The 25,835-nt window shown below is 45.6% G+C and overlaps 1 protein-coding gene across 1 annotated transcript in view; it reads left to right on the forward strand.

The window, feature by feature from the left end:
• Positions 1 to 25,835, forward strand: part of LOC147733376 (gamma-crystallin A-like) — a 79,600-nt gene that overhangs the window by 44,339 nt on the left and 9,426 nt on the right. The window contains exons 3-5 of the mRNA XM_086956346.1: positions 19,763 to 19,811; positions 24,391 to 24,512; positions 25,670 to 25,805. Of these exons, the coding sequence (XP_086812472.1) occupies positions 19,763 to 19,811; positions 24,391 to 24,512; positions 25,670 to 25,805 (307 nt within the window). The remainder of the gene's footprint in view (positions 1 to 19,762; positions 19,812 to 24,390; positions 24,513 to 25,669; positions 25,806 to 25,835) is intronic.

The following is a 25,835-nucleotide window of genomic DNA, read 5'->3' on the forward strand; positions in this document are numbered from 1 at the left end:
CCACAGAGAGTTTTTTTTGCAGTTTTGTATAGCGCACATCCCACCTGAAAGTATTGGAGTGCTTTACATGAGCACCAGTTACATTACACAAGGTTGCCCAAAACATCTTGATCACAGGGAGATTAAGTGATTTGCCCAGAATCCCAGGATATTGAGCTGGCGCCAAGACTTGAACCAGGTGTCCAAGTCCCTAAGTTGGTAGCTCTGGCAGGAACACCACATCCTCTCCCTGATAGAGCGCGCAGTTCACCCGGGTCACCAATTTCTTACACGCACTGGGCCCTGGCGTGCATTCAATTTCAATTAGTGATTCCTGCGAACCGGGTGAAATCCTGGCACGCTTCTATGAGTAATAAATGGTTCAGGATTACCTCTGCTTACCATGCACCTGACTTACCACAGGCACAAACTTTCGACGGACCTGGAGCTAAAAGGGAAAATAGTAGACAGGAACCTAAAACATTTCTTTACGGCAGTACATACTTATTCACTTTCTGTAAAATGACCACAGACACCTGATGAATTTTAACACTTTATATGAAGATTCAAAGAGAAGATGCCAAGACAATAAGCGATATGCAGAATAATATGTCAAACATCAATATCAACACCAATAGGTAACTTTGCACAAAAAATATGACCATTAGGATATATGGGAAGACTAGAGGTAGGTTTTTGGACAGACCTAATCACTGCAATTATATACTAAGACAAGAGTTATGGATGGACCTAAAAACATGTACTTCTCCTTATCACTTTAGACTATTCTTGCTAAGTTCACTGCAATCCACTAAAGGAAAGGGCAAAATGGGAACAAGCTATTACTTATAATAGAATCAATGAGCTCCTAAAGGACGGGGGGGGAGAGAAGGAACCAACTAAATCAGACACATATACTTGATGTTTCAACGGCAATAGAGCAATATCACAGGAAAAATGCTTTAATAGATTATACGAGGGAGAGAAAGAAAGAGAGAGAGAGATAGAGATACGCAAACCCACAATCAATATTTACCTAATTCAGATTGAAGACCAACCCTGGCCACGGGTCAGTTGGGAAGACGGGGACAGGGACCCTCGGAAAAGGAACACCAGATGCGAACAGGTACAACCCACGGACAGACCAGGACAGGATACCCCTCAGGTTCGGGTCAAAGGACTGGGCCTCCCAGGGTACGACCAACACCCACAGCTTCGGACAGCAACGCCTGCGTTACCCCCTTCTGCAAGTAATCCGCCAGAAACCCCGTTTGGATTTTCGAATTTCCCAGCAAAGTGCTTCGCCAGCACTTAGGATTTTCCACCCCTTAGGAGTTTGTGGAAAGTATGGACAAAGTGCTCCGCAGCACTTTCAGATTGAGCACCTATTGAGATCGTAGGGTCAGTGACAGGTCTGCTACTCGGACAAGTCGGACAATTTTCCTAAGCTAAACTAGGGCAATTATACAGTTTTGGGGACCCTCAGACCACCCACTAATGTTGCAAGTGACAGCTTCTCATATTATGATTGGTCAAGAGAGGTGGTGCGATCATTACCACCTCCTAAAATTCAGCTTTCCCATATTTAATATTCAGGTTGGCATACCCGCCCCCCGGGTTCACGTTCCCATCCATAGAATACAATAGAAAATCTGAGAGCACAGGACATCGCAACATAGTCAGTTATTCTCAAGGTGAGTGTCCTCATCATGTGCTGGTTTTCTCAGGCGCATTTGGCTTCGGGAGCCAGCTGGCTGATTTCAGCGTCTGCGCAGTCGAGTTTCTCCCAGGTCACATGGCAATACCCAGAGGAGCTTCAAATATGGCGTAGCTTAAGCACTCCCAGCCCCCAGAGACGCGGTACATGAAAAGTAAGCGAGAACAAATTAAAATCACATATAAAATGATCACACTGTATACCATGAGAAATTTTAACCAACCCTTACTTTATAATGACTACAGCATTAATGTTTAGTGCGAAAAGACAGATAGGCTGAAGCAGCAGTAGCAAGCAGAAAGCGTGGTGAAAGACAAGCGGCCATTTTTGCAACAGTGCGCATGAGCACAAAACTCCCTCCAGAATGCGAGTGCGTCACATCACATGGGTATGACCGACGCATGCGCAAACTGAATTTCAGCGAAGCAGCCATTTTCCTTAATGCAAGCTTCGTTAATATGTAAAAGACATACAAGCAAGCATCCAGGGACACCCGCGTGTTTGGAAAAACGTACAATAAACGACAAACAATGATTTTAGTAGTATTATACTTTTGGCGAGGTTCTTGCACTGGGCAAGGCGCTTCACGTGCGAATCCTTGCTCCATCAATCCCCTCTTTGATGATATTTACTATCATCACTACATAAAGGAAACAGATGCCAACTTTTCTCATTCATCCACATCACTCATTTCAATTTCAACAAATTTATTGTTCAGCTTTCTTTCAGCTTCTCTATGAGAGTGGTGATTTTTCGCCTTTTTGTAGATTGTATTCTTTAATTCTTCTAATTCCAGTTCATCAATATTTCTTTTCACCCCCCTCTGATTTACTGTGTATTTCTTTTTACACTTCTGGCATTTGCAGCAGATAAAAATAATCAATACAATTATACCTATCACAACTATTGGCATCAGTATTTTCCATAAAATATTTCTACCTAGGTTAGAAAACCAACTACCTATAGAGGAGAGACCTCCAGTCAGTCTCGTCCAGGCACTGTCAACCTCCAATGGTTTGAGTTCCTTTTCCAAATTAGTTATGTTCTTCACATATTGTTTTAATTCGATACTTTTGTCAGGAATGTAAGTGCAACAATGTTGCGCCTTCAGCATTCTACAGACTCCGCCCTCTTTTGCTAATAGGGTGTCAAGGGCAAGACGGTTTTGTAAAACCATTGATCTGATCGCAACCATTTCGGTATTGACCATCAGGAATCCTGCAGCAGTGTCCGTTGATAACCGGTCCACCACTGTAGACAATTTGCAGATTCTATGGGTGTTCAGAACTACCCCCATTCCAGGTATCAGTGCACTAAAAATATCACCTATAATTTCACCTACACTTTCACGTCTACTACGCACTAAGCCATTAGTATCGTCATCGCTTCCAGCTGCATTATTCACATGGTATATTTTCGGGAAAACAATGCCAAAGTAGCAGCTTCCATACCAGTGATCCGGCAATTTAAAATAAGCCTTGTTCCCACATATATAATATATTCCGGGAAACACAGGTTCTGACCCATTTTTGAAACCCCAACCTCCAATTACCTTATAATTATGTTCACACTCGCTGGAACCGATGAATACATTGTTATAGTACTCTGTCTTTTCCCTATGGATACAAAGTTTCCCCTTTCGTTCAAAATCCAGCAACAAGGCAGGATTAGCTTCGCCTTGCGAGGTGTTATCCATGTGCTCAGCCCACCTAGGGACTCTATCCTTTTCGTCATTTGCTTTCTTTTGAAACTTTTCTCTCCTTCTGTCTGCCATCTTAATGAACATCTTTTCCTGCTCTTGCAGAGAACAGGTCAAATTAGATTCTCTAGCTTCATTTAAATCTATGTTACCTATAGTCAGAAAATATTCTCCCATATAACGGGTCACGTCACTTGTAGTATGTACACGGTTCAAGTGTCCTCTAATAGGTAGTTCCGAAAATACTACGTCATCATTTGAATAATAGTATTGCAAAGTGCTTCTATAGAACAAGCTAGCTAAAATACTGCAGGAAATTCCATAGGTTAACGGTAGATGATGGTATGTCACGCCTTCAGCCACTGAGGTAGGTAGCTTCATGCAGACATAACAGTCTTCTATTTCCATAGCTTCTACATAATGCACTAACAAGTTAGCAAAAACATTTAAATGTGTCCTGTTTTTCATTTTGTGAAAATGTAGTCCATCCTCATCTGATGCTTCTAAGTTAGGTCGTGTGTGTGTCAGACTCATTTGTTTGTCGCGTCTTTCTAAGTTTCGTGGTGTTTCTGCAGTCGGGTCAGCCCCTACTGCTTCAGGTTCAGTAGGGGAAAAGTTAGGATTCTTACTTATCATAAACGGTAAGAAGATTGTTAGTCCTATCCACATTACTATTAGCATAGCTACGCTACATAAGCATATTTTACAGCAAGTTTTAAGACACCCACATCTGGATCTCCCAGAGACACTCGGATCAGACATTTTAGCTTACAGGAGGCTTTTGCTACCCCTCTTCGTTTCCTTGTACCAGAGGTTCACTTCTGGGCTCTCTCAAGGAGGGTCTTCGTCCGAACTCCGATCAGCAATGGACTCGTCGTCACTGTTGCCACTGTGGTGTGGTTAGTCGATTTCTTCCAACACAAAGTAAGTCCACTCAGGGCTTCGATACCGTTGGTTCTGTTTCTTTAGTCTGTCGCTTTTTCTCAGCGATTTTCCTTGGGCTGCCCTTCTTTCACTTTGAGCCCTTTTTCGGTCTTTATCGTTTTCTTCGACTGTCTTTAGTCTGAGCCTCAGTCTCTTTACATATCGAGGTGCACTTCTGCCTCCTTTCCTCCCAGTAGTTGAGGAAACTTGCCCTTCTTCGTGCACTCTTTTTACTTTTTGTTGTGGCACTTCTGTTTCCCTGCCTGTCTGACTAGTTCCAGGTCTTTCATCTATCTCTTCTGCCTGGTCCCTAGTCTGACCCTGCTCAGATTCAAATCGTACTTGCTTTTTCTGTTTAGTTGGTTTTATTTCTGGTGTCTGAGCACATTGATCTATTTCTATCTGTTCCTGTTCATGCTCTTCGATCTCTTCGTTTTCTTCTGCATGAACGTCAGCTCTAATTACTATCTGTCCCTTTCCGGACTCCGGAGTTCCAGGAGGAGTCTCGATGCCTTGATCTGACCCTACTTGGCCTATTTCCTGATCAGGTGTGATGTGATTCTCGTGGACCTGATCTGCTTCGTCTATTTCTAGCTCACCTGGACTATCCCACTCACTGTCTAAGTAGGAATATTTCCTGGTTCGTATTGGATCATGAACCGGGTCGTCGGCGGGGAACCATTCAATGTCTTGACTTGTGCTCGGCAGCTCGATGTCAGCTAGTTCCGGACTCTCCTCTTCGGAAGCCTCATCAGCTGCGCTGCCTTCAGCTTCAGTCGCGTCTTCTCCAGTTACCCGCTTGGTGTGGCTGGCGTGGATCCACTTCGGTACACCAGCACACTTTACAGCAGTGGTAGTGACGAGGATCACTTGTCGTGGCTTTCCCCACCTGGGTTTCAGGCAACTGCTCCGGGTGTGTTTCTTTAACGCCACCCAATCTCCTGGTTGCAGTTTATGTGCTGGAGTCTTTGGCCACTCGTCTTCTGTCTCCCCAATCTGCTGAGAGAGAGAACGCACTTGGTCACCCAGCTGCTTGCAGTATTCTAGCACCATATCATCAGAAATGCTTAGCAGTTTGTGTCCGGGTACCCATGCCTGCCGCATCACTCTTCCCATCAACACTTCATGGGGACTCAGGCCAGTCTTTCGGTTCGGGATACTTCTCAAACTCATCAGCACAAGGGGTAAAGCCTCTATCCAGTTCATTTTTGTGGAATCACACATTTTTCCCAACCTGGACTTCAGGGTGCCGTTTATTTGTTCCACTACTCCAGAAGCCTCTGGATGGTAGGCACAATGTAGTCTTTTCTTCATTTTGAATGCTTTACAGAGTTCTTCTAACACATCGTTGGCAAAATGCCCACCTTGGTCCGTTTCGATAGTCTCTGGGATCCCATACCTAGGTATCAACTCCCTGAGCAATAGCTTAGCTGTAGTTAGGGCATCATTCTTTTTTGCTGGGTAAGCCTCCACCCACCTGGAGAACAGACAAACTATGACTAGGATATATCTATATCCTTTGCAATTTGGCATGGTTACAAAGTCTGCCTGCATTCTGACAAAGGGACCTACTGCCTTCCCAATGGTACTCTGTTCTACCACAGTCCTTTTTCCTGCATTAAATTGCTGACACACTAGGCACCTCTGGCAAAGCCTTTCCGCCTGGTTCCTGAATTTTGAGTTACAGAACACCTTGTCAAACACCCGACACATTGCGTCTCTTCCCATATGTGTTGGTTCATGTATCATTCTGATCATGGGGTCTACCAAGCTATCAGGCAGCACAGGCACCCCAGTCGCGCTTACCACCACACCATCCTCTCTCAACTTGCATTCATTTGCGGCCCACCTGCCTTTTTCTTGCCTGTCTGTTGCCTGTTGCAAATCCTTTAGTTCTTCCCACGTTGACACATTCTCAAACAACATAAGTTGGCAGCTGGTTCCACTCCACAATGCAATTTGGAGGGACATTTGATGTCGGGCACAAAACTGTGCAATTTGGTCAGCGTATCTATTACCGGCGGTCACATCATCGTTTCCTGATCTGTGAGCCGCACACTTGACCACAGCCAATTCTTTGGGCAATTGGATAGCTTCCAGTAAGTTATGCACCACTTTTCCATTTCTGATGGGGGTGCCTGAGGAAGTCATGAATTCTCTTTGCAACCACAACTGGCCGAAGTCATGAACAACCCCGTAACAATACTGGCTGTCGGTGTACACAGTTATTCTTTTGTTCTTACCCCTCTTACAGGCTCTAGATAACGCGATGAGCTCTGCCACCTGTGCAGATTTCACCTCGCTTAAGTATGATGCCTCTATGGTTTTCGTCAACGTGACCACAGCGTAGGCAGCACACAGACCTCCATTCTCATGTCTTAAACATGAGCCGTCCACAAACATTGTCTCATCCCCATCAAGTAATGCTATTTCACGGATGTCCGGACGGGGCTTAGTACTGAACTCAGTCAGATCAATGCAATTATGCTCCCCCTCCTCTTCTGGTTCTACATCCAGGGGGACAGGTAACAGTGTCGCTGGGTTTAGGACATTGCACCGGGAAATGGTGACGTTTTCAGCACCAATCAGGATTCTTTCATACTTAGTCAGCCGACTAGGTGTGAGGTACTGGGTCTTAGTTCTAGTTAGCAGGATTACAACAGAATGAGGAACATATACAGTGACGTGATGTCCCATGACAATGTTCTCACTCTGTTCCAGACTGACACAAGTGGCAGCAACTGCCTTCAGACACCCCGGCAATCCAGCAGCCACCGGATCTAGGGTGGCCGAAAAATAGGCCACTGGGCGTCTAACTAATCCGTGCTCCTGGGTCAGAACTGAAAGAGCACAATTTTCTCTGGTGTCACAGAATAGTTCAAAAGATTTAGAGTAGTCCGGCATACCTAATGCAGGAGCTGTACATAGGCAATTTCTCAATGTTACCCAAGCGTTCATGCTTTCGTTGTCCCAACTGACGGGGTCTTCTACTCCTTTCTTGGTCAATTTTATCAGGGGCCTGGCCAGTGCAGCAAACCCTACAATCCATTGTCTACAGTAACCCACAACTCCTAGAAACATTCTCACTTCTTTCTGAGTTTTGGGCAGTTCCATTGCTCTAATTATTTTGATTCTTTCAGTAGTTACTTTCCTGATTCCTTTTTCTATCTGGTGCCCCAGATACTTCACTGAGTTCTTACAGAACTGCAATTTGTCAGGCGACACTTTATGTCCTCCTTTTCCTAGGTGATTCAGCAAGGCAATGGTGTCAGTGACACAGTCAGTTTGGGTTTTAGATGCCACTAACAGGTCATCTATGTACTGTACCAAAACAGACTCTCTTGGCAGCACTAGGGATTCAAGGCACTTTTTCAGTATCTGGTTGAAAATCGATGGACTTTCGGTGTACCCCTGGGGGACACGATTCCAGACATAGATATGGCTGTCGAATTCAAAACTGAAAAGGAATTTGCTTTCTGGATGTAATGGGATGGAAAAGAATGCGTGGCATAGATCGATGACAGTGAACCATTCTGCATTCCAGGGAATCTGATATAGTATTACTGCAGGGTTGGGTACAATAGGGCAGCAAGGTACAACAATCTGGTTTACTTTGCGCAAATCTTGCACTACCCGGTACTTCCCACTAGGCTTTTTGATCCCAAGGATAGGCGAATTACAGGGGCTGCTCATCACTTCTTCTATTATTTCTGCTTCGAGCAGCCGGGTAATTTCAGTCGCCACTCCTGCTTTCACTTCTGCACTCATTTTGTACTGTCTGGTTTTGGGGTATACAGCATTCATTTTTATTGCTATTTTAACTGGGTCCACATTTGCCATCAGGCCTACATCTTTTCCTGTGAAATCCCACACTTCTGGTACTACTCTTAACTGGAGCTCTTCAGGTAAATCTTCAATTGTCAATGATTTTATATCAGCATCTTGTCTAACTAACATCAGTTTGTACAGGCCATCTTCATCGGGGGTCTGAATTTCGACACCATTTGGTGTGCAGTAAATGGTACAACGCATCTTGCACAACAAATCACGCCCTAGCAGGTTTACAGGACTGGAATCACAGACCACAAATCTGTGCATTTCCTTGAAATTTCCTATAGAAATTTCCATTGGTTCGGTTACTGGGGTACTTATTATTTGATTTGAGACTCCCACTACTTGGATTGCTTCTCCCGAGAGGGGTAGGTTAGGAACATCCACTGTTCTTACAGTAGATCTGGTAGCACCAGTGTCCAACAGAAAGGTGACATCTTTTCCTTCAACCTTTCCTTCAATGTATGGTCCAGTCTGGTCTACCGGCAAGGAGGCGCCAAGTACGCACTCCTCATCCTCCCCTCTCAGGCCCCGTCAATCTTGATCTTCACAGAAGAAGGTATCACTTAACAAATATTGTGGAATGACTGCGTTTCTTTCATTCTCGACTTCCCATGCTTCCGCCCTTTCATTCTGCTGACCCTGATTCTTAAAATTCTGTCTAGGAGCGCGAGGCACTGGGGGTAATTTTACCTGTTGCTGGTTCTTCCTTGTCCCCTCTTTCTGCACCTGTGGATTTAAACCATTTACAGGGGCATTACCGGCCTGCAGGTGTGGACACTCGTCTCTCCAATGCCCTATCTGGCCGCACCCATGGCACGGGAATTTCTTCATGGCCTCTTCTCTACTCATTTTAGTTCGGGGTTTTCCTCCTCCTCCCCCACCAGTGGTATTCTGTGAGTTCTTATTAGAATTCAAGTTACTTAACTGCTGTTCTTGTTGCTCAGCCAACTTCACCTGTGCCCACATTACCTTCTCCTTGAGGGCCTTCCTTTTGTTTTCGATTTCATCTTCGCAGTATTTTGCATATTTCAAGACATCATCTATTGGTTTTCCCTGCCAACTGATTTTATTGTCTCTAATCCATTGGGAAATTTCGGGCCTTAATCCTAGCACAAATCTGTAACTGAAATGTGTCATGTCTTTCATGTCCACATTGTCGATACCGCTGTATGTTTTAAACACTTGCAGTAGTCTTTCATAATAGGAGTGAACAGTTTCATCACGTTCTTGGGTGGTTCTATCTATTCGGGTCCAGTCTGTTTCCTTTGCGGGAACCTTTTTCTTGAGATATTGTATGACTTGTTCATACTTCCTCATTACTTCAGGTGCAGGCGCACCTGTTTTCTCATCTCTGGGAAATTCCTCACTGGGCCAATCAATTTCAATTTTACAGTCGGTCCACAGATCTACAGGGACCACAATGTCGAAAAACCCATCCAGGTCTTTCAGCAGACATTTCTGAACTTTTATGAAGCGTTCTACCTGCCTGTACCAATCAACAGGCTTCTCCCGTAATTTCGGGAAGTCATTTGTAAATGACACAATATCCTGTCGGGACCAAGGGACATGGACATATTTTCCTCCCGGGACCTCCCTCATGGGGCACAATTTTTCTGTTGGTGTTACTTCCTTTAATACGAATTCTGAAGTTACTGACCCAGCCCTGCTGCTTTCCTTTTTCTTTGCCCACCGGGTTCTCCACTTCCCCACCTCGCCCCACTTCTGCAGGAGTTTCAACAATTCTTTTACTTGGATCTGTTTTCCCATCACATTCAGGCTTTCTAAATCTTTGTCTGAGAAATCCACTCTGTAAGGTTTCTGAAGAATTTTGGAGCGACTAACATCAATTCCCATTTCTTCTGCTGTATCCATTATCTTTTCATGGAGCAACCTAGCACTCCGGGTAAGATTTTTACTGATAAATAGTAACTCTTCTTCATTATACGAGCTTAGGCGCTCAACTCCTACGTTCCCAGCCATCATTTCTTCTATTTCTATTCTCAATTTATATATCTCCAATGCTCTGGGTTGGGGAGTGACCTCTTTCTCTAGCTCCTTTGTCCATTTGTCCAATTCTTCTGGGGAAACCAAGGTGGCACTCTTAATCCCAGTCGCACTTTCAATTAACACTTCCTTTTGTCTGGGCTGACTTTTCGTCCCTATTATACTAGCCCTTGATTCTCTAATGGGCAGATCCATCAGAACCACAGATTCACACTCACTCTCTTGATCCTCATCTATGAATACCTCCTTCCTCGGGGTCGGGATGCTAGAAGTAGGCAGCATTGAGGTGACAACAGGAGGATGGGGACTAGTCATGTCATTTCTATACAGTGGAATAGCTGGACCAATAGTTACTGGAATAGTCAAGGAATCAGGATGGGGATGCATCTGGGCAATGGTTCGAACTAACTCATCTCGCTGTTTAGACAGGGCCTCTCTCTCTTTTTCTCCTAATACCCTTCCGGAAGATTTGTCATGCAATACTTGAGGTACTAAGGACAGATAAATATTCGGAGCTGTCGGAGTGATCAATCGAGGTGGATCTTCTCCGAATGGCTGATAATTCGGGACTGTGGATTTAGGTCTGCAAAACCCGTCCCTCTCACTGGTTTTACTGTCTGTCCCTGTTCCATCTGTATTACTGTCTCTCCTACATCTGGGATAATTTGTAAAGGGATTTCTAGAGGGCACAGGTTCTGAGTCTGCATCATAGGGAGGTGGATTTTTCATTAGCAAATCTTCCAAGTGTTCATCATCTAAGTCCCCCATAGGTGCTAGGTGATGGGTCTTTTCTTTGCATTTTCCTTTCCTTTCTTCCAACACCCCCATCATAGGGAATAGTCCTTCAGTTAACATAGATTGTCTCCACTGTTTCATTTTCTGCTCTTTGGTTGGCGTTGGAAGCTTAGGATACCATTTACTCACTCCCTTATCCATCCGGGGTTTATCTCGCTCTGCAGCCTCAATCTCCCATTCCTCCAGAGCTTCGTACTGGGTCAACCTAGGTCTAGGGTGTAATTCATTCATACGGGTCCTTAAGTTAAACAGGATCCGACCATTAAAGGTACCTTCAACAGGGAATGCTAGAACTCCGTCATCTACAGTATATTTTGCCCAATTTTCTAACCAGACACAAGTGTGATACCCTTTATCAAACATCATGAAAGAAGCAGGGGTATTCGGCGGGGGAATGAGCACACCTTCCCTCGTTCTAATGGGCTTGTCGGGTTTGAAGAAATTCTTTACCTTGTCAGTAAATGACATTTTCCTCTTTATTCCATACATCATGTGTGGTCTACCTCGTATAAGCTGATCCTTATAAAATCCTAGGTACTTTGGATTTGGTATAAAATCTGGATACCACATATAATCTTCGGGACTCTCTTCGAACTCGGCTTGATTAATTTTGTTTACCTTTGTACTTCCAATGCTAGCGCGACTTTTATTTCACAATACCCAATCAGGTCTGTGAATACAGAAATTCTTAACCAATGGGTGCGCGGCCTTTCACGAGAACAAGTCTCACGCTCCGGCACTCACCCCTCCTTCACAAATTCAGCTCCACTACACACCCGCTGTCTTGACCAATACCAGCGCGGCACGGAGTGACGTCAGAGCAGCTCTCCGACTGACTCCCTCCTTCACAAGGTAACGGAAACTTTTAACTTTTCCTAAAGTGCGAATACAGAGTTTATTTACCAACACGCAACGTTTGCCACTATGTCTGAGTGTTCTAAAAAGATAGAAAAACTTTCTCTCGCTACAAGTAAACCACTTCTGTCTACTTCTCATTAACTCTGGATAGACTTCTTTGCCTGTCCCTTCACACTAGTAACATAGAACCCGTTATTCTTCTGACTCATCCACCTCAGTCGGGGATATGTACTGAGCCAGGATTTCACCAGCGAACTATCTTACTTACCAGACAAGCCTCGGAGACCCTACTACTCCTCCCGTATGCGACCCTTACTAGGTGATATCGCAATGAAAGTTTTATAAAGGACTCGTAGCTATCATTCACTTCAGAAAACAAAGGTCCTAATTAGTGCTTCCAGTTATCCTAACCCTGCACTAATGATTCAAACCCTAGTGACTTCAACAGCTAACCGGATTCTGCTCACCGTTAGCTAAAATACTTCCCCGGGGATTCGGACTACACTGAACACTTACAAACAGTTCTGGGTTAATTCAACATGTAATATCTATAGCAGCAATGCAAAATCATATACATTTACATATAAATCCTTAAACATTTCAAAACATTTAAACCAATATAGTAGAAAATCAGCAGCACACTTTTGTTTTCACGGTTTGTTTCTTAATTTCCCTGTCTACCTAATCTAACTAGTCCAAACCATACTACTGCTACCAGAAAATTACTGATAGAGCGCGCAGTTCACCCGGGTCACCAATTTCTTACACGCACTGGGCCCTGGCGTGCATTCAATTTCAATTAGTGATTCCTGCGAACCGGGTGAAATCCTGGCACGCTTCTATGAGTAATAAATGGTTCAGGATTACCTCTGCTTACCATGCACCTGACTTACCACAGGCACAAACTTTCGACGGACCTGGAGCTAAAAGGGAAAATAGTAGACAGGAACCTAAAACATTTCTTTACGGCAGTACATACTTATTCACTTTCTGTAAAATGACCACAGACACCTGATGAATTTTAACACTTTATATGAAGATTCGAAGAGAAGATGCCAAGACAATAAGCGATATGCAGAATAATATGTCAAACATCAATATCAACACCAATAGGTAACTTTGCACAAAAAATATGACCATTAGGATATATGGGAAGACTAGAGGTAGGTTTTTGGACAGACCTAATCACTGCAATTATATACTAAGACAAGAGTTATGGATGGACCTAAAAACATGTACTTATCCTTATCACTTTAGACTATTCTTGCTAAGTTCACTGCAATCCACTAAAGGAAAGGGCAAAATGGGAACAAGCTATTACTTATAATAGAATCAATGAGCTCCTAAAGGACGGGGGGGGAGAGAAGGAACCAACTAAATCAGACACATATACTTGATGTTTCAACGGCAATAGAGCAATATCACAGGAAAAATGCTTTAATAGATTATACGAGGGAGAGAAAGAAAGAGAGAGAGAGATAGAGATACGCAAACCCACAATCAATATTTACCTAATTCAGATTGAAGACCAACCCTGGCCACGGGTCAGTTGGGAAGACGGGGACAGGGACCCTCGGAAAAGGAACACCAGATGCGAACAGGTACAACCCACGGACAGACCAGGACAGGATACCCCTCAGGTTCGGGTCAAAGGACTGGGCCTCCCAGGGTACGACCAACACCCACAGCTTCGGACAGCAACGCCTGCGTTACCCCCTTCTGCAAGTAATCCGCCAGAAACCCCGATTGGATTTTCGAATTTCCCAGCAAAGTGCTTCGCCAGCACTTAGGATTTTCCACCCCTTAGGAGTTTGTGGAAAGTATGGACAAAGTGCTCCGCAGCACTTTCAGATTGAGCACCTATTGAGATCGTAGGGTCAGTGACAGGTCTGCTACTCGGACAAGTCGGACAATTTTCCTAAGCTAAACTAGGGCAATTATACAGTTTTGGGGACCCTCAGACCACCCACTAATGTTGCAAGTGACAGCTTCTCATATTATGATTGGTCAAGAGAGGTGGTGCGATCATTACCACCTCCTAAAATTCAGCTTTCCCATATTTAATATTCAGGTTGGCATACCCGCCCCCCGGGTTCACGTTCCCATCCATAGAATACAATAGAAAATCTGAGAGCACAGGACATCGCAACATAGTCAGTTATTCTCAAGGTGAGTGTCCTCATCATGTGCTGGTTTTCTCAGGCGCATTTGGCTTCGGGAGCCAGCTGGCTGATTTCAGCGTCTGCGCAGTCGAGTTTCTCCCAGGTCACATGGCAATACCCAGAGGAGCTTCAAATATGGCGTAGCTTAAGCACTCCCAGCCCCCAGAGACGCGGTACATGAAAAGTAAGCGAGAACAAATTAAAATCACATATAAAATGATCACACTGTATACCATGAGAAATTTTAACCAACCCTTACTTTATAATGACTACAGCATTAATGTTTAGTGCGAAAAGACAGATAGGCTGAAGCAGCAGTAGCAAGCAGAAAGCGTGGTGAAAGACAAGCGGCCATTTTTGCAACAGTGCGCATGAGCACAAAACTCCCTCCAGAATGCGAGTGCGTCACATCACATGGGTATGACCGACGCATGCGCAAACTGAATTTCAGCGAAGCAGCCATTTTCCTTAATGCAAGCTTCGTTAATATGTAAAAGACATACAAGCAAGCATCCGGGGACACCCGCGTGTTTGGAAAAACGTACAATAAACGACAAACAATAATTTTAGTAGTATTATACTTTTGGCGAGGTTCTTGCACTGGGCAAGGCGCTTCACGTGCGAATCCTTGCTCCATCATCCCCATCTAGATTTTGAGTATATTTCCACATCATTGATCTACCTCGTCCTAGTCCTGACAATATGTGGCTTTGGCTTGTTATGCAGAAAAAAATCCCATATCCAGTCATAGAGAAAAACCCTCTAAAAGTATAAGGAGTTCCTCACTGATTGCTAAACTAGGCTCCTCCCTCCCAGGGGCAGCTCCTCCGTTTGAGTGGAGGAACATCGCCCAACTAAGAAAGCCCCAGGCCAGAGCTGAAAAATAAAATGGTAATAAAGATTATTTATTACCATTTTCTTTTTCTGCAACCAACCTGTCCCGAACTGAGTGTCAGGACAGGGCGGTGCCAGTGCTGCCGAGTAGCATCAGGGACCTGTGGGCTTAAGTTTAAAAAAGGCATGTCCCTTTGGCCGGTCGTCTTGCGCCAGCCAACCTGACATGCACCTTTTAAACTTCTCTAACCAAGCTGTCTTAGACAGCTGGGCTACAGAAAGCGCAGGCCTCCAGTGCTCTTAGAAGCGCTGACAGAGGCGGCTGCCCCCAATACTGACGCTGCTCTAATGTTGATGAGAGCAGCGCCAGAATTAGTTAGGGGAGTTTTCTGCTGGGTCCCTCATTGGAGTCTGCCAGAAGACCGGAGGAGGAGGACTTCGGGTCTGAAAGTAATTCTATTTTATTTATTTATTTATTTAGTCACCTGCCTCACCACCCTCGGTCCATGCCAGCTGCCACTCCTGCCTCCTCTCACAAGCCTAATATAAGGGAACCGCCTTCCCTCTTCCTGTACTATCCAAGTAAAGGATCTGTCCACCCCCCATTCCCATCCGGGTAGTTGGGAGCTCGGGAAGACCAGGACACAGAGTGATGAAGATTGTCAGTAAGTAACCAGGGGGCATATTACCAACAACTAGCGATAATTATCGCTATGTTGGTTTAGCGGGGATATTTTTATCGCCGAGCTGCGGCGATTTTTATCGCTTAGGAACCTTGCTTTTATCAAGGTTTATCTCCTAAGCGATAAAAATCGGCCGAAATGCATGAATATCGCTGAAAAGTCAGTGATATTCATGCATTACCGAGCTAATGCTCTTAGCCATGTTATCCACCTACCATTGGATAACATGGCTAAGAACTGCTCAGGGGCAGGTGTTAGCTTTGGAGATATTTGCGCTTAGCGCGAATATCTCCAAAAGTTGGTAATAGGAGATAGCGATGTTAGCGACTGTTTCCAGTCGCTAACATCTTGGCACGCCCACTTTGCATGTCATTAGCGATAAATATCACTGACATGCAAAGCGGGGCCCAAGATGGTCGCTATCTCCTACTAGCTGTCGCTAACTGGTGTTAGCGACAGCTAGGTAATCGGGAGATAATTTTATCTCCGCTTTCTTGGCTTTTAAAGCCAAAAAAGCGGAGATAAACCCCCTTGATAATATGCCCCCAGGTCTTTAGTGAATATCATTGAGAAGCACAGCAACTTTAATAAGTGACATAACTTCCAGCGATCAAAAGAACAGTAGTTAGTGGCTTGTTCTCTCTGTCTTATCAGCGTGGAATAGTAGAGGCATTGTATAAGAGACAGTTCTATGAGGTTCCTGAACATTTGTTCATGAGCAGTAAGTAGAAGCAATGTGGTGCTTGGTAAACTCAGCTTCCTGTGGCTAAAATAGAGGAGACATTCTGAAAAGGACCCATTTAAATGTACTCAAGAAAAGTCTACCGCTAAAAGGTAAAATTGTGATTATAGTAGACACTGAAGACCGGTTCCTGTTTCCATATTTGCCTGACTTACAGATGATGGAAGGCCAAGGCCATCTTGATTTTTATGCAGGGTACACAACAGAGGTTGGGAACACATCACTCCAAAGAAAATGACTGCCATGGGAAAAATGCTGATTTTACACGAGTGTGCATAATATATATAAGTAAAAAAATACACAAGTGTAAAACTTTGTTTCACAACTTCCATTAATCTGCGCTCACATAGTCACGCAGCAGTCATTAAAGTTTGCTGGTTCAAGGACCTTGGTACAAGGTGAACGATATGGTAATGGGACGGTATTCCAAGTACCTCTCACATGCCAGCCGTTTGGTAAATTCAAACTTTTACCACATGAATTTCAAAAAAAGGGAATTTATCAACTTGTCATAACAGATGTGTAAAAATATACTTCTTTATTTATTTAAAGTTTAAACATCTAAACTCAGCAGCCTTTTTTTTACATGATTAAAGTGCATCATGTTGCAAAAATTTTAAACGTTATAGTTTGGCAGCAACTGAAACATTTTAGAGGTTTGTGGCCAACATACAGCTTCAAAACAGTTGAAGATCAGATGCTAAAATATTAATAAGTATTAATTAAGTGTGCAAGCTAATAGTAAGCGTAGAAGAGAAAAGTTGTGGCATAGTTGCAACTGTGTTTCAGTAATTAAATATGCTGTTAGAGTAAAAGGCAAAACTTCATGAAAATATAATTCCACCAAAGCGGATTTTAACAGTATTTTGGGGGTGGGAAACTGATAAGAGAAGCAGACGAGGAACAAGCACTGCTAAATACAGTAAAAAATGCTACAGCCGATAGAAATGGAGGAATTGTAAGTGGCATGCACAGCAACCAATGAGAAGCTAGGAAGGGGAGGAAGCGGGATGTAAGTCCCTTTTAGGTTTATATTAAAAAAATAGACTTTTCAAGTACAGTGAAAACCTAAAAATGACATCTGTTGATGACGAGGTTGACCAGTGGAATATCCAGGAGAAGAGCAAAGAGGGTTAAGGGTGCTTGAGTAGTAACCAATTGACAGAACATCATGGGGCAGATTTATTATTTTTCAGCACAGCAAGTTGCTGCACTGCACAAAGGGGAAAAGGCAGTGCACAGCCATAATGAATAAAAATGGCCTGTTGCTGCTCACTGCTGCTATGCTGATACACAACCAGGTTACCTAGCGCCACGCACAACCTTTGCAAAATGGTATAGAAGTTTGTGCGTGTGGTGTACCACAAGATAAGTACTGGAAGCATACCCTTCCAATACAAAATCCTACACCTGGTTAAAGTCTTAAACACTCCACAAGTTTTATGTGTGATGTACCTTGCAGTATACATGCAATGCGTGGAACGTTTGGAGAAACTTAATGCAATTCTCCTTTTTGTGCCTGCTTCAAGGAAGTGTTACTTTTTGACGCAACGTCTGGTCTGGCTTTCCTAAAGGATCAGGCTTTGCATATAAAACTATGGGTATTTGCACTGAATGCCCAAGTTACACCCAAGTGAAAACCTCTTGACGTAAAGTGGCTGAGAGTAGTGTAAAGTGCTATTTGTGATGAGAATAGACACCAAACCAGCAGAGCATGTCTTTTGTGCTGGAAATGAAATACTCACACAGGATATTGCCAGTAATCAAGGTGTGATATCTCAGGGTCCTTCTTCAGTGGTGTTTGCACATGAGCAACCAAGAGGCTGCTATCCTTAGGGTGGAGCTTTGTTGTTTGATGATACTTGGATATTTGTGCCTGATCGTGAACTCTGACCTCAAGGTATTAGTCCATGCCTTTCTGTTCACACAGCTTGACTACAGATTAACAGGAAGCACACAGTTCCCTGTGCACCTGATGTAAAATCTCCAGGTTATACGGAATTCTGCAGCTCATGTGCTGAGACTAGTCTTTCATCTTGAGCATATACCATCATTCTATATGATCTGCAGTGGATGGCTGTGAATGTCAATGTATAGTACAAAATGGCCACGATAGCCCTCAAAGGTCTGCAGGGTTTCTTGGTATTTACAGAGTTGAATGTTAAGACAAGACATCAGGTTCTCAACAACAGATCTGTCTCTTAAAAATAAAATTTGCAGTCTGAGAAGGGGCGTGGCCTTGGAGGAGGCTGGGCTTTCTGCTGAGAACTTCCTTTGAGGCCTGTTGGCCTCGTGGAATGCCCCCAGTGACCTCCTTCCCCTAAAACAAACCCACAAAGGTTGCTGAGGCTACAGCCGATGTCCTGAGTACTTTTCACACCTATTACTGGTCATCGTCCGCTTACAATCTCCAACGAGGAGCTGGAAATCCACACTTTTCAGTGATTTCCAGCTCCTCTTGCCTGCCACAGTATGAATTTGGTTCCTCACTAGGTGACCGTGTGAAGACGACCAAAATCGTGTGACACACAGTGGCACCATGGGAGTAAGCAGGTCGGTAACAGTCCTTCCTTTGTTCAGACCCCCGTCTCTCCAGCCCAATTACATTGCTATGCCTTCCCTTTCATCCGTGTTTATTTTCTAGACTCGTTTTTCATCTATGAAAATGTATATCGATATAGGGCATTGCTTTCAGAATAGAGTTAAACTGATGCTGTTGATGAAGCTGAAGTGACTGCACTGCATTATCCAATTTGCAGGTTAGTTATTTCTTCCAGAAAAGAGGTTACGTATAAGGAGAGTGCGTGGGGGGGGGGGGGGGGGGGGTGTGGGGGTGATTTATGCCTGATCTGTGACCACATCATAGGAGGAAGTTTGTCCCTTTTAGAAGTACCTACTGGTCATGAAAACTCCTGATCTGCCTAAAAGACACTCAAGTTTAGGTCGAGCATGGTCAGCGCATTCGCTGGGCTGCAGCATGCTGTATTGGAGTATGGACTCTCCGCCCATATTTCTCATTGGCTTGTGTCATTGTCCTTCGTAAATTCTGGCTTCTGATTCATTAAAAGGCTTGCTAGTCCCTCCTTAGTACCGCCTTGTCTTCATTTGTAACCTCCCATGATGACTGGCCCTTATAGTTAGGTTGTTAGACGGTAGACAGTATGTCTTTTTCAGTCTATAAGCACTATTTTCTTTAATGAGTTTCTCTTACTGCAGGCACAACATGCTTTCCTGCAACATTAAGTGCGCCATTCGTGCTTTCACTTTCAGTGCAGCCCGGGACGATGGCGGCCGCTTTTTTTAATGTGTTTTGCATTTACAAGAGTTTGAGCTATTGGCATTGTAAATGACAATGCCTTTTATTTATGTGTTAATTAGCAAAATAGATAAATAAAAGGCTTTGTCATTTACAATGACAGTAGCATGAACTCTCGCAAATGCGAGGCTTATTGCATTGCAAATGCTTGTTATATCTTGGTCAGTGAACTCAAGGGACTTTATGCTAAAATGTTCCTTTTGCTTTTCTTTCAGCAAACTGGGGTCTGTACTGCAGCGAGCGTTCTTCTGGTCCAATGGGAGGGTACGTTCTCTTTTTTGTGTTCTCTATATTACTGTAAAGTGCTTTAAAAGAATACCTGCTAAACAGGTGAACCACAGATAAAACGAAAACCAGTCAGATCCATGTCTCATTCAGATTATTCCATATATCTTTCCAAATAGATTTATGTATAATACATACACAACTTCATTAATTCATATGAGTTATCTAAACATTTTTTCCATTTTCTATGTTTTCCAATCTTATTTTCATTATTAGGCTTCTATAAAACATGGAAGTCTGCAATCCCTATATAAATAACTGTCCCTAATTGCATTATGTCAAATTGTGACATCTCTCGTCATCTGTAATAATGAGCGGCTCAACTGTAATACTTTATTACAGTTGAGGTGCTTGCTGCCTGCTGCTAGAGTCAGCGAGCAGTCAAGGTAAAAGGCCGGTCACAGAGAATCATTACAGCTGCAAATTAAACAATAAAAAGGAGAACTGTCTTTTTCTTATTTTTATCTGTTTTTCTAAAATGAACGGTGTTTTTACACTACATATTTCACTTTTTTTCTCATGTCTGAAACTATACTCTTTCTTTAATAGTAGATAGCAAAGTAACACAGATTTAAGTGATTTATAGCAGAAATGCATTTTATGGAAAAACATTGTGAGATTGACACTTTTAGAAATAAAAAAGTATTCAGTTATAACATTTCCAGCACTCATTGCTGGCATTCAAGCCCTACTCGGCCATTTATTTTATGAACTCCTGCTGGAAGGTTAGGGAAACATGGAGGACCTTTTTAGGTTTCGCCTGTCGAAAGCTGCGCAAGCAGCGTTTCGCGCAGGCGAAATCTTTTGTTTTGCAGTATGGATGTTTGTCCCGCCTCTGTTTCCCATTGGCTAGCTCCATAAATGGAGGCTAGCCATTGGAAAACAGAGGCGTCCGTCATTCTGCGAAGCGACTCGTGGGCGTTTCTGAGAATTTTTCTCGTCCAGCCCCTTTTGTCACGTCAGTGCGGCGGTGGGCGGGGTTTATTTTTTTGGTCGCCGAGGTTTCATTTGGTCATTCGGCGGCCAACCTCCGCCGGAGGAATTCCAGGTGAGTGCCTTTCTTGCCGTTTGCCGTTCCCGCCCCCTCCCGCTGTCCGTGCCTTTCCCGCCCCACCTCCCGCTGTCCGTGCCTTTCCCGCCCCCCTCCCGCTGTCCGTGCCTTTCCCGCCCCCCCTCCCGCTGTCCGTGCCTTTCCCGCCCCTCCCTCCCGCAGTTCGTGCCTTTCCCGCCCCCCTCCCGCTGTCCGTGCCTTTCCCGCCCCCCTCCCGCTGTCCGTGCCTTTCCTGCCCTCCCTCCGGCTGTCCGTGCCTTTCCTTGTTTCATAGTTCTATTCCAGTTTAGCTCTTTGGACCATACGTACTTCTCGTCATGGAACTCTCCTTTACCATCCATGTGACCCCTCGACCCCTTTCTTGAACCACCTCATTTATTTCCCTTCTTCAAATGGCATGTGGTGATTGCCTCCTTACCACCATATGCCATGCGTCCTCCCAGATTAAATGTTGGGCACACGTTCCTTCGTTTTCTTTGCCTCGGTGCCCCTCAGGCATGCCACCCTCCGTTCACGTGAGCGGCGTCATCGCTTGAGCCCTCCTCATCTTCCTCGTGTGTGTGATCAGCCTCTGGACCGAACAGGCCTTAAATGGAGCTGTAAGGTGCAGGCGCCCGCTATCCCCGTGGACCCGTTGTAGTGAAAAGCGTCAAAATTTGCGCGCGCACCCCATTGAGAGGTGCGGCTACTTTCCCTTTTAGATGAAAGTACCTGGCCACTTACAGCGCCGTGACCCACCCAAAGCCCGTGAAGCGCCTCGCTTCCTACAGCTCTTGCCTCCTCTACACCCTGTGTCTTCTGACGCATTGTCTGGGTGGTTACCCCTGCTTTGTTCCTGCACCCAGTGTCTGCCTGATTCTGCGAAGGAGTGTCTGCACCCGCAGTCCCTGCCTATAGGCTTTGCCGGGCTTAGCACTGCCTGTCTGCTTCTGTGACTCCCTCTTTGCTGCGAACCCCAATACTGCCAGTCTGCTCCTGTAACTCCCTCATTGCTGCGCATCCCAATACTGCCTTTCTGCTCCTGTGACTCCCTCGTTGCTGCGCACCCCGGTACTGTCTGCAGGCTGTGCCGAGGTGTCATACCGCCCTGTCTGCTCCAGTGGCTCCCTCCATGCTGCGCACCCCAATACTGCCTGTCTGCTCCTGTGACTCCCTCGTTGCTGTGCACCCCTGGTCCCTGTCTGCAGGCTGTGCCGGGCGTCACTCTGCCTGCTCCAGTGGCTCCCTCCATGCTGTGCACCTAGTACTGCCTGTCTGCTTCAGTGACTCCCTCGTTGCTGTGCACCCCTGGTCCCTGTCTGCAGGCTGGGCCGGGCGTCACACTGCCTGCCTGCTCCAGTGGCTCCCTCAGTGCTGCGCACTATGGTACTGCCTGCCTGCTCCAGTGACTGCATGTCTCCTCCTGTGACTCCCTCGTTGCTCCTCAGCTGCAGATCTGTGCACCCCTGGTCCCTGTCTGCAGGCTGGGCCGGGGGTCACACTGCCTGCCTGCTCCAGTGCTCCCTCAGTGCTGCGCACTATGGTACTGCCTGCCTGCTTCAGTGACTGCATGTCTCCTCCTGTGACTCCCTCGTTGCTCCTCAGCTGCAGATCCCCTGTACCGGGAGACTGAAGCGTTGTAGAATTAAATGCCATTTTGACAGGCCCCATTGGGCGTACGTTTCAGTGATTTGTGCAGGACACACACACACAGGACTATTAATTGCAACTCCGGATTCGGCGATGAAGCCGAAGGCTGACACTGTCCCGATGCCAGCTGGGAGGTCACATCCGCCGCTTGAGGCACTGTGACTGCACACTGCCGCTTTAGGACGCGTCGCTGTGCCACTCGTGAATGCCGTCTGCAAAGCAGTGCCTTGTGTCTGCTTCGGTGTCTAGTGACACGCTGCTGTCGCTCATGCCCCCTCCTCCTCCGATGGATTAAAATGCATGTTATACCTGTGTCCCCTGGTTAATGTAGTCCCCCCCTTTGTTGTCCCCCCCGCTGTCCGTGTCTCTGTTTAGGCACACCCAGGCGCTCCTGGCTGTTCCCATCCCATTTTACAAGAGCCCAGCCCCATTAGCCCATTGCTATTATTGCTTCTGTGACTCCCCCTTTGCTGCGAACCCCAATACTGCCAGTCTGCTCCTGTGACTCCCTCATTGCTGCACATACCAATACACCCTGTCTGCTCCTGTGAGTCCCTCGTTGCTGCGCACCCTGGTACTGTCTGCAGGCTGTGCCGGGGTGTCATACCGCCTGTCTGCTCCAGTGGCTCCCTCCATGCTGCGCACCCCAATACTGCCTGTCTGCTCCAGTGACTCCCTCATTGCTGTGCACCCCTGGTCCCTGTCTGCAGGCTTTGCTGGGCGTCACTCTGCCTGCTCCAGTGGCTCCCTCCATGCTGCGCACCTAGTACTCCCTGTCTGCTTCAGTGACTCCCTCGTTGCTGTGCACCCCTGGTCCCTGTCTGCAGGCTGGGCCAGGCGTCACACTGCCTTCCTGCTCCAGTGGCTCCCTCAGTGCTGCGCACTATGGTACTGCCTGCCTGCTCCAGTGACTGCATGTCTCCTCCTGTGACTCCCTCGTTGCTCCTCAGCTGCAGATCTGTGCACCCCTGGTCCCTGTCTGCAGACTGGGCCGGGCGTCACACTGCCTGCCTGCCTTGTGTCTGCTTCGGTGTCTGGTGACACGCTGCTGTCGCTCATGCCCCCTCCTTCTCCGATGGATTAAAATGCATGTTATACCTGGGTCCCCTGGTTAATGTAGTCACCCCCCCCTGCTGTCCGTCCCCCCCCCCCTGTCACATCCCCACCCCCCATCCCCCCTGCTGTCCGTGTCTCTGACACTCAGGCGCTCCTGGCTGTTCCCATCCCATTTTACAAGAGCCCAGACCCATTTAGCCCATTGCTAATGGCAATGTACATGACAATGCCATTTATTTATCTGTTTTCAAAACCAACACATAAATACAAATTTTGTCATTTACAATGCCAATAGCTCTAACTTTTCCAAAGGCGAAACCATTGCATTGTAAATGCTTGTTTTGAGGATCCTTTCCCAGCTCTTGCTCCCATCGCCCAATCCACCAATATGTTAAACTTAAAATGCCATTTCCTCTGTGAGGTAAATATTTTTAATGCAATGAATCACTTTTTACCACTTTCCTTGGATCACAGCATCTGGATACATTGAATAAATTGCAACATTCAAAAAAGTTGGCAAGGATCATCTTTCCTCTGTTTTGGCCAGCTGCCTATTTTTTAAATCTTTTCTGGGAATTTTTTCCTCCTTGGACAAAATCCGTCAGTTTTGCCACTGACGTATTTGAGATCCAGGGAAACGGACCTTCGTTAAAAACATTTTGACAACTTTTGTAATATTGACAATGTTACTATGTCACCTTTTGTTGGTACGTATGGTGGTAGGTAAGACCAAACGCGTCAAATGTGTAGTTAAGTGCTCGTCTGGTCCAGTGTGAGGATAAACTCTCCATCTCTCATGCCTGCTGTCTTGCTTTGCCCCAGGTGACCCTGTATGACCAGCGGAACTTCTCCGGCCGGAGATTGGATCTGAGTGGAGATTGCCCACATCTGCATGAGAAGAACTTCCCTGAGAGATGTAACTCAGTCCACGTAGACAGTGGCGCGTGAGTATCTAACTACGGCTCTCTTCTACTCATAGCATTGTATGGCAGAATATGGAGGCTGCTACTACGATGCCCAAGTAAACTTCTTCCCTCTCCTGCATTCTGCAAAGACTTGTAGGAAGGTCTCCAAAATGCAGTTCATGAGCGTGTTGAATGAAGAGGAGGGGGACACAAAAGAGGAAGACTGAAGGGAAGAGGGGTGCCACTAACAGGCGCTTCAGGGGTTTTCCTTTCATACTCTTTAGATTGGTTACCGGGTTCCTAGAAACCTCTGACTTCTCCATGAAATGTCAAGGCCTTCTGTGCTGGACTATGAAACATGGCGCTTCATAGGGCAGAAAGCGAAGGGTAAAGGTAACCCAACAGAGTGAAGGGAGCAGTTGGGCACCCAGCAGGCACTCATGATAAAACTGGCTCTGATGGCTCTGGTAACTCATGCATCTACTAGGGTGAGTTACATGTCATATCATTGCCTCAGGTTCGAATCCAGGCGTGTGCAGTCAACCTTTGATCGTCCAGAGGTAGATATTGAGTGAGATAACAAGACAACATCTATTTTTTATTCTTTGAAGTCACTGGGTGAATATACACTTTGCAAACAATCATACTGTGTCAGTGAGTTGGTGTTCACACAGGCAGGCCCACCATCCTTCAGACTGCCCCTCCTCATCCTACTGGCCATGGCAGAGGATTGTCTGGAGAGCAGCACAGATAGCTGTGTTTCTGAAAGCCACACAGGGACAGTCATGGAATATTTCTGAGACCCACACAGAGGCATATAAATATTGTTTGATACCTCCATCTCAGCAGTCATGGCACATGCATCTGTGGCTCCCAAGATGTAGTAAAGAATTTGATTTCCCCAGGAAAAAAAATATATTCTGGAAGATTTCCTGTCAGGAAAGTCCCTGAATGGTCTTTTAGAAGAGTTAGTTAGAGCATGCTGCCTGACTGCCTCTGCCACAGTGCAATATGCCTAGAGTGTAGAAATGTAGAAATGAGAGTAGGATGTAGAAAACTCCAAATATCCATGTAGTCCTAGAACCTGGTGGGCAGGGAGAGGGGTCTGTATCTTCCCATTTCTCTGACCTAGGGCATATGAGTAGGACCTCCAAAGCATTCCTGATATCTGAATCCAGGTTTTGATCTCTGTGCAGGTGGATTGGATATGAAGACCAGAACTATCGGGGACGCCAGCACCTCTGGGACATGTATGACGCGGGTGACTATCCCAGCTCGGACCGCTGGTGTTCCTCCTCCGACCAGATCGCCTCAGTGAGGAGCCTCAAGCAGGTGGGTAGATTCAGGGGACACAGCTGGAAG

The sequence above is a fragment of the Lissotriton vulgaris genome, chromosome 2_1 (assembly GCF_964263255.1).
Source record: "Lissotriton vulgaris chromosome 2_1, aLisVul1.2, whole genome shotgun sequence".
In the NCBI taxonomy this organism is placed as follows: Eukaryota; Metazoa; Chordata; class Amphibia; order Caudata; family Salamandridae; genus Lissotriton; species Lissotriton vulgaris.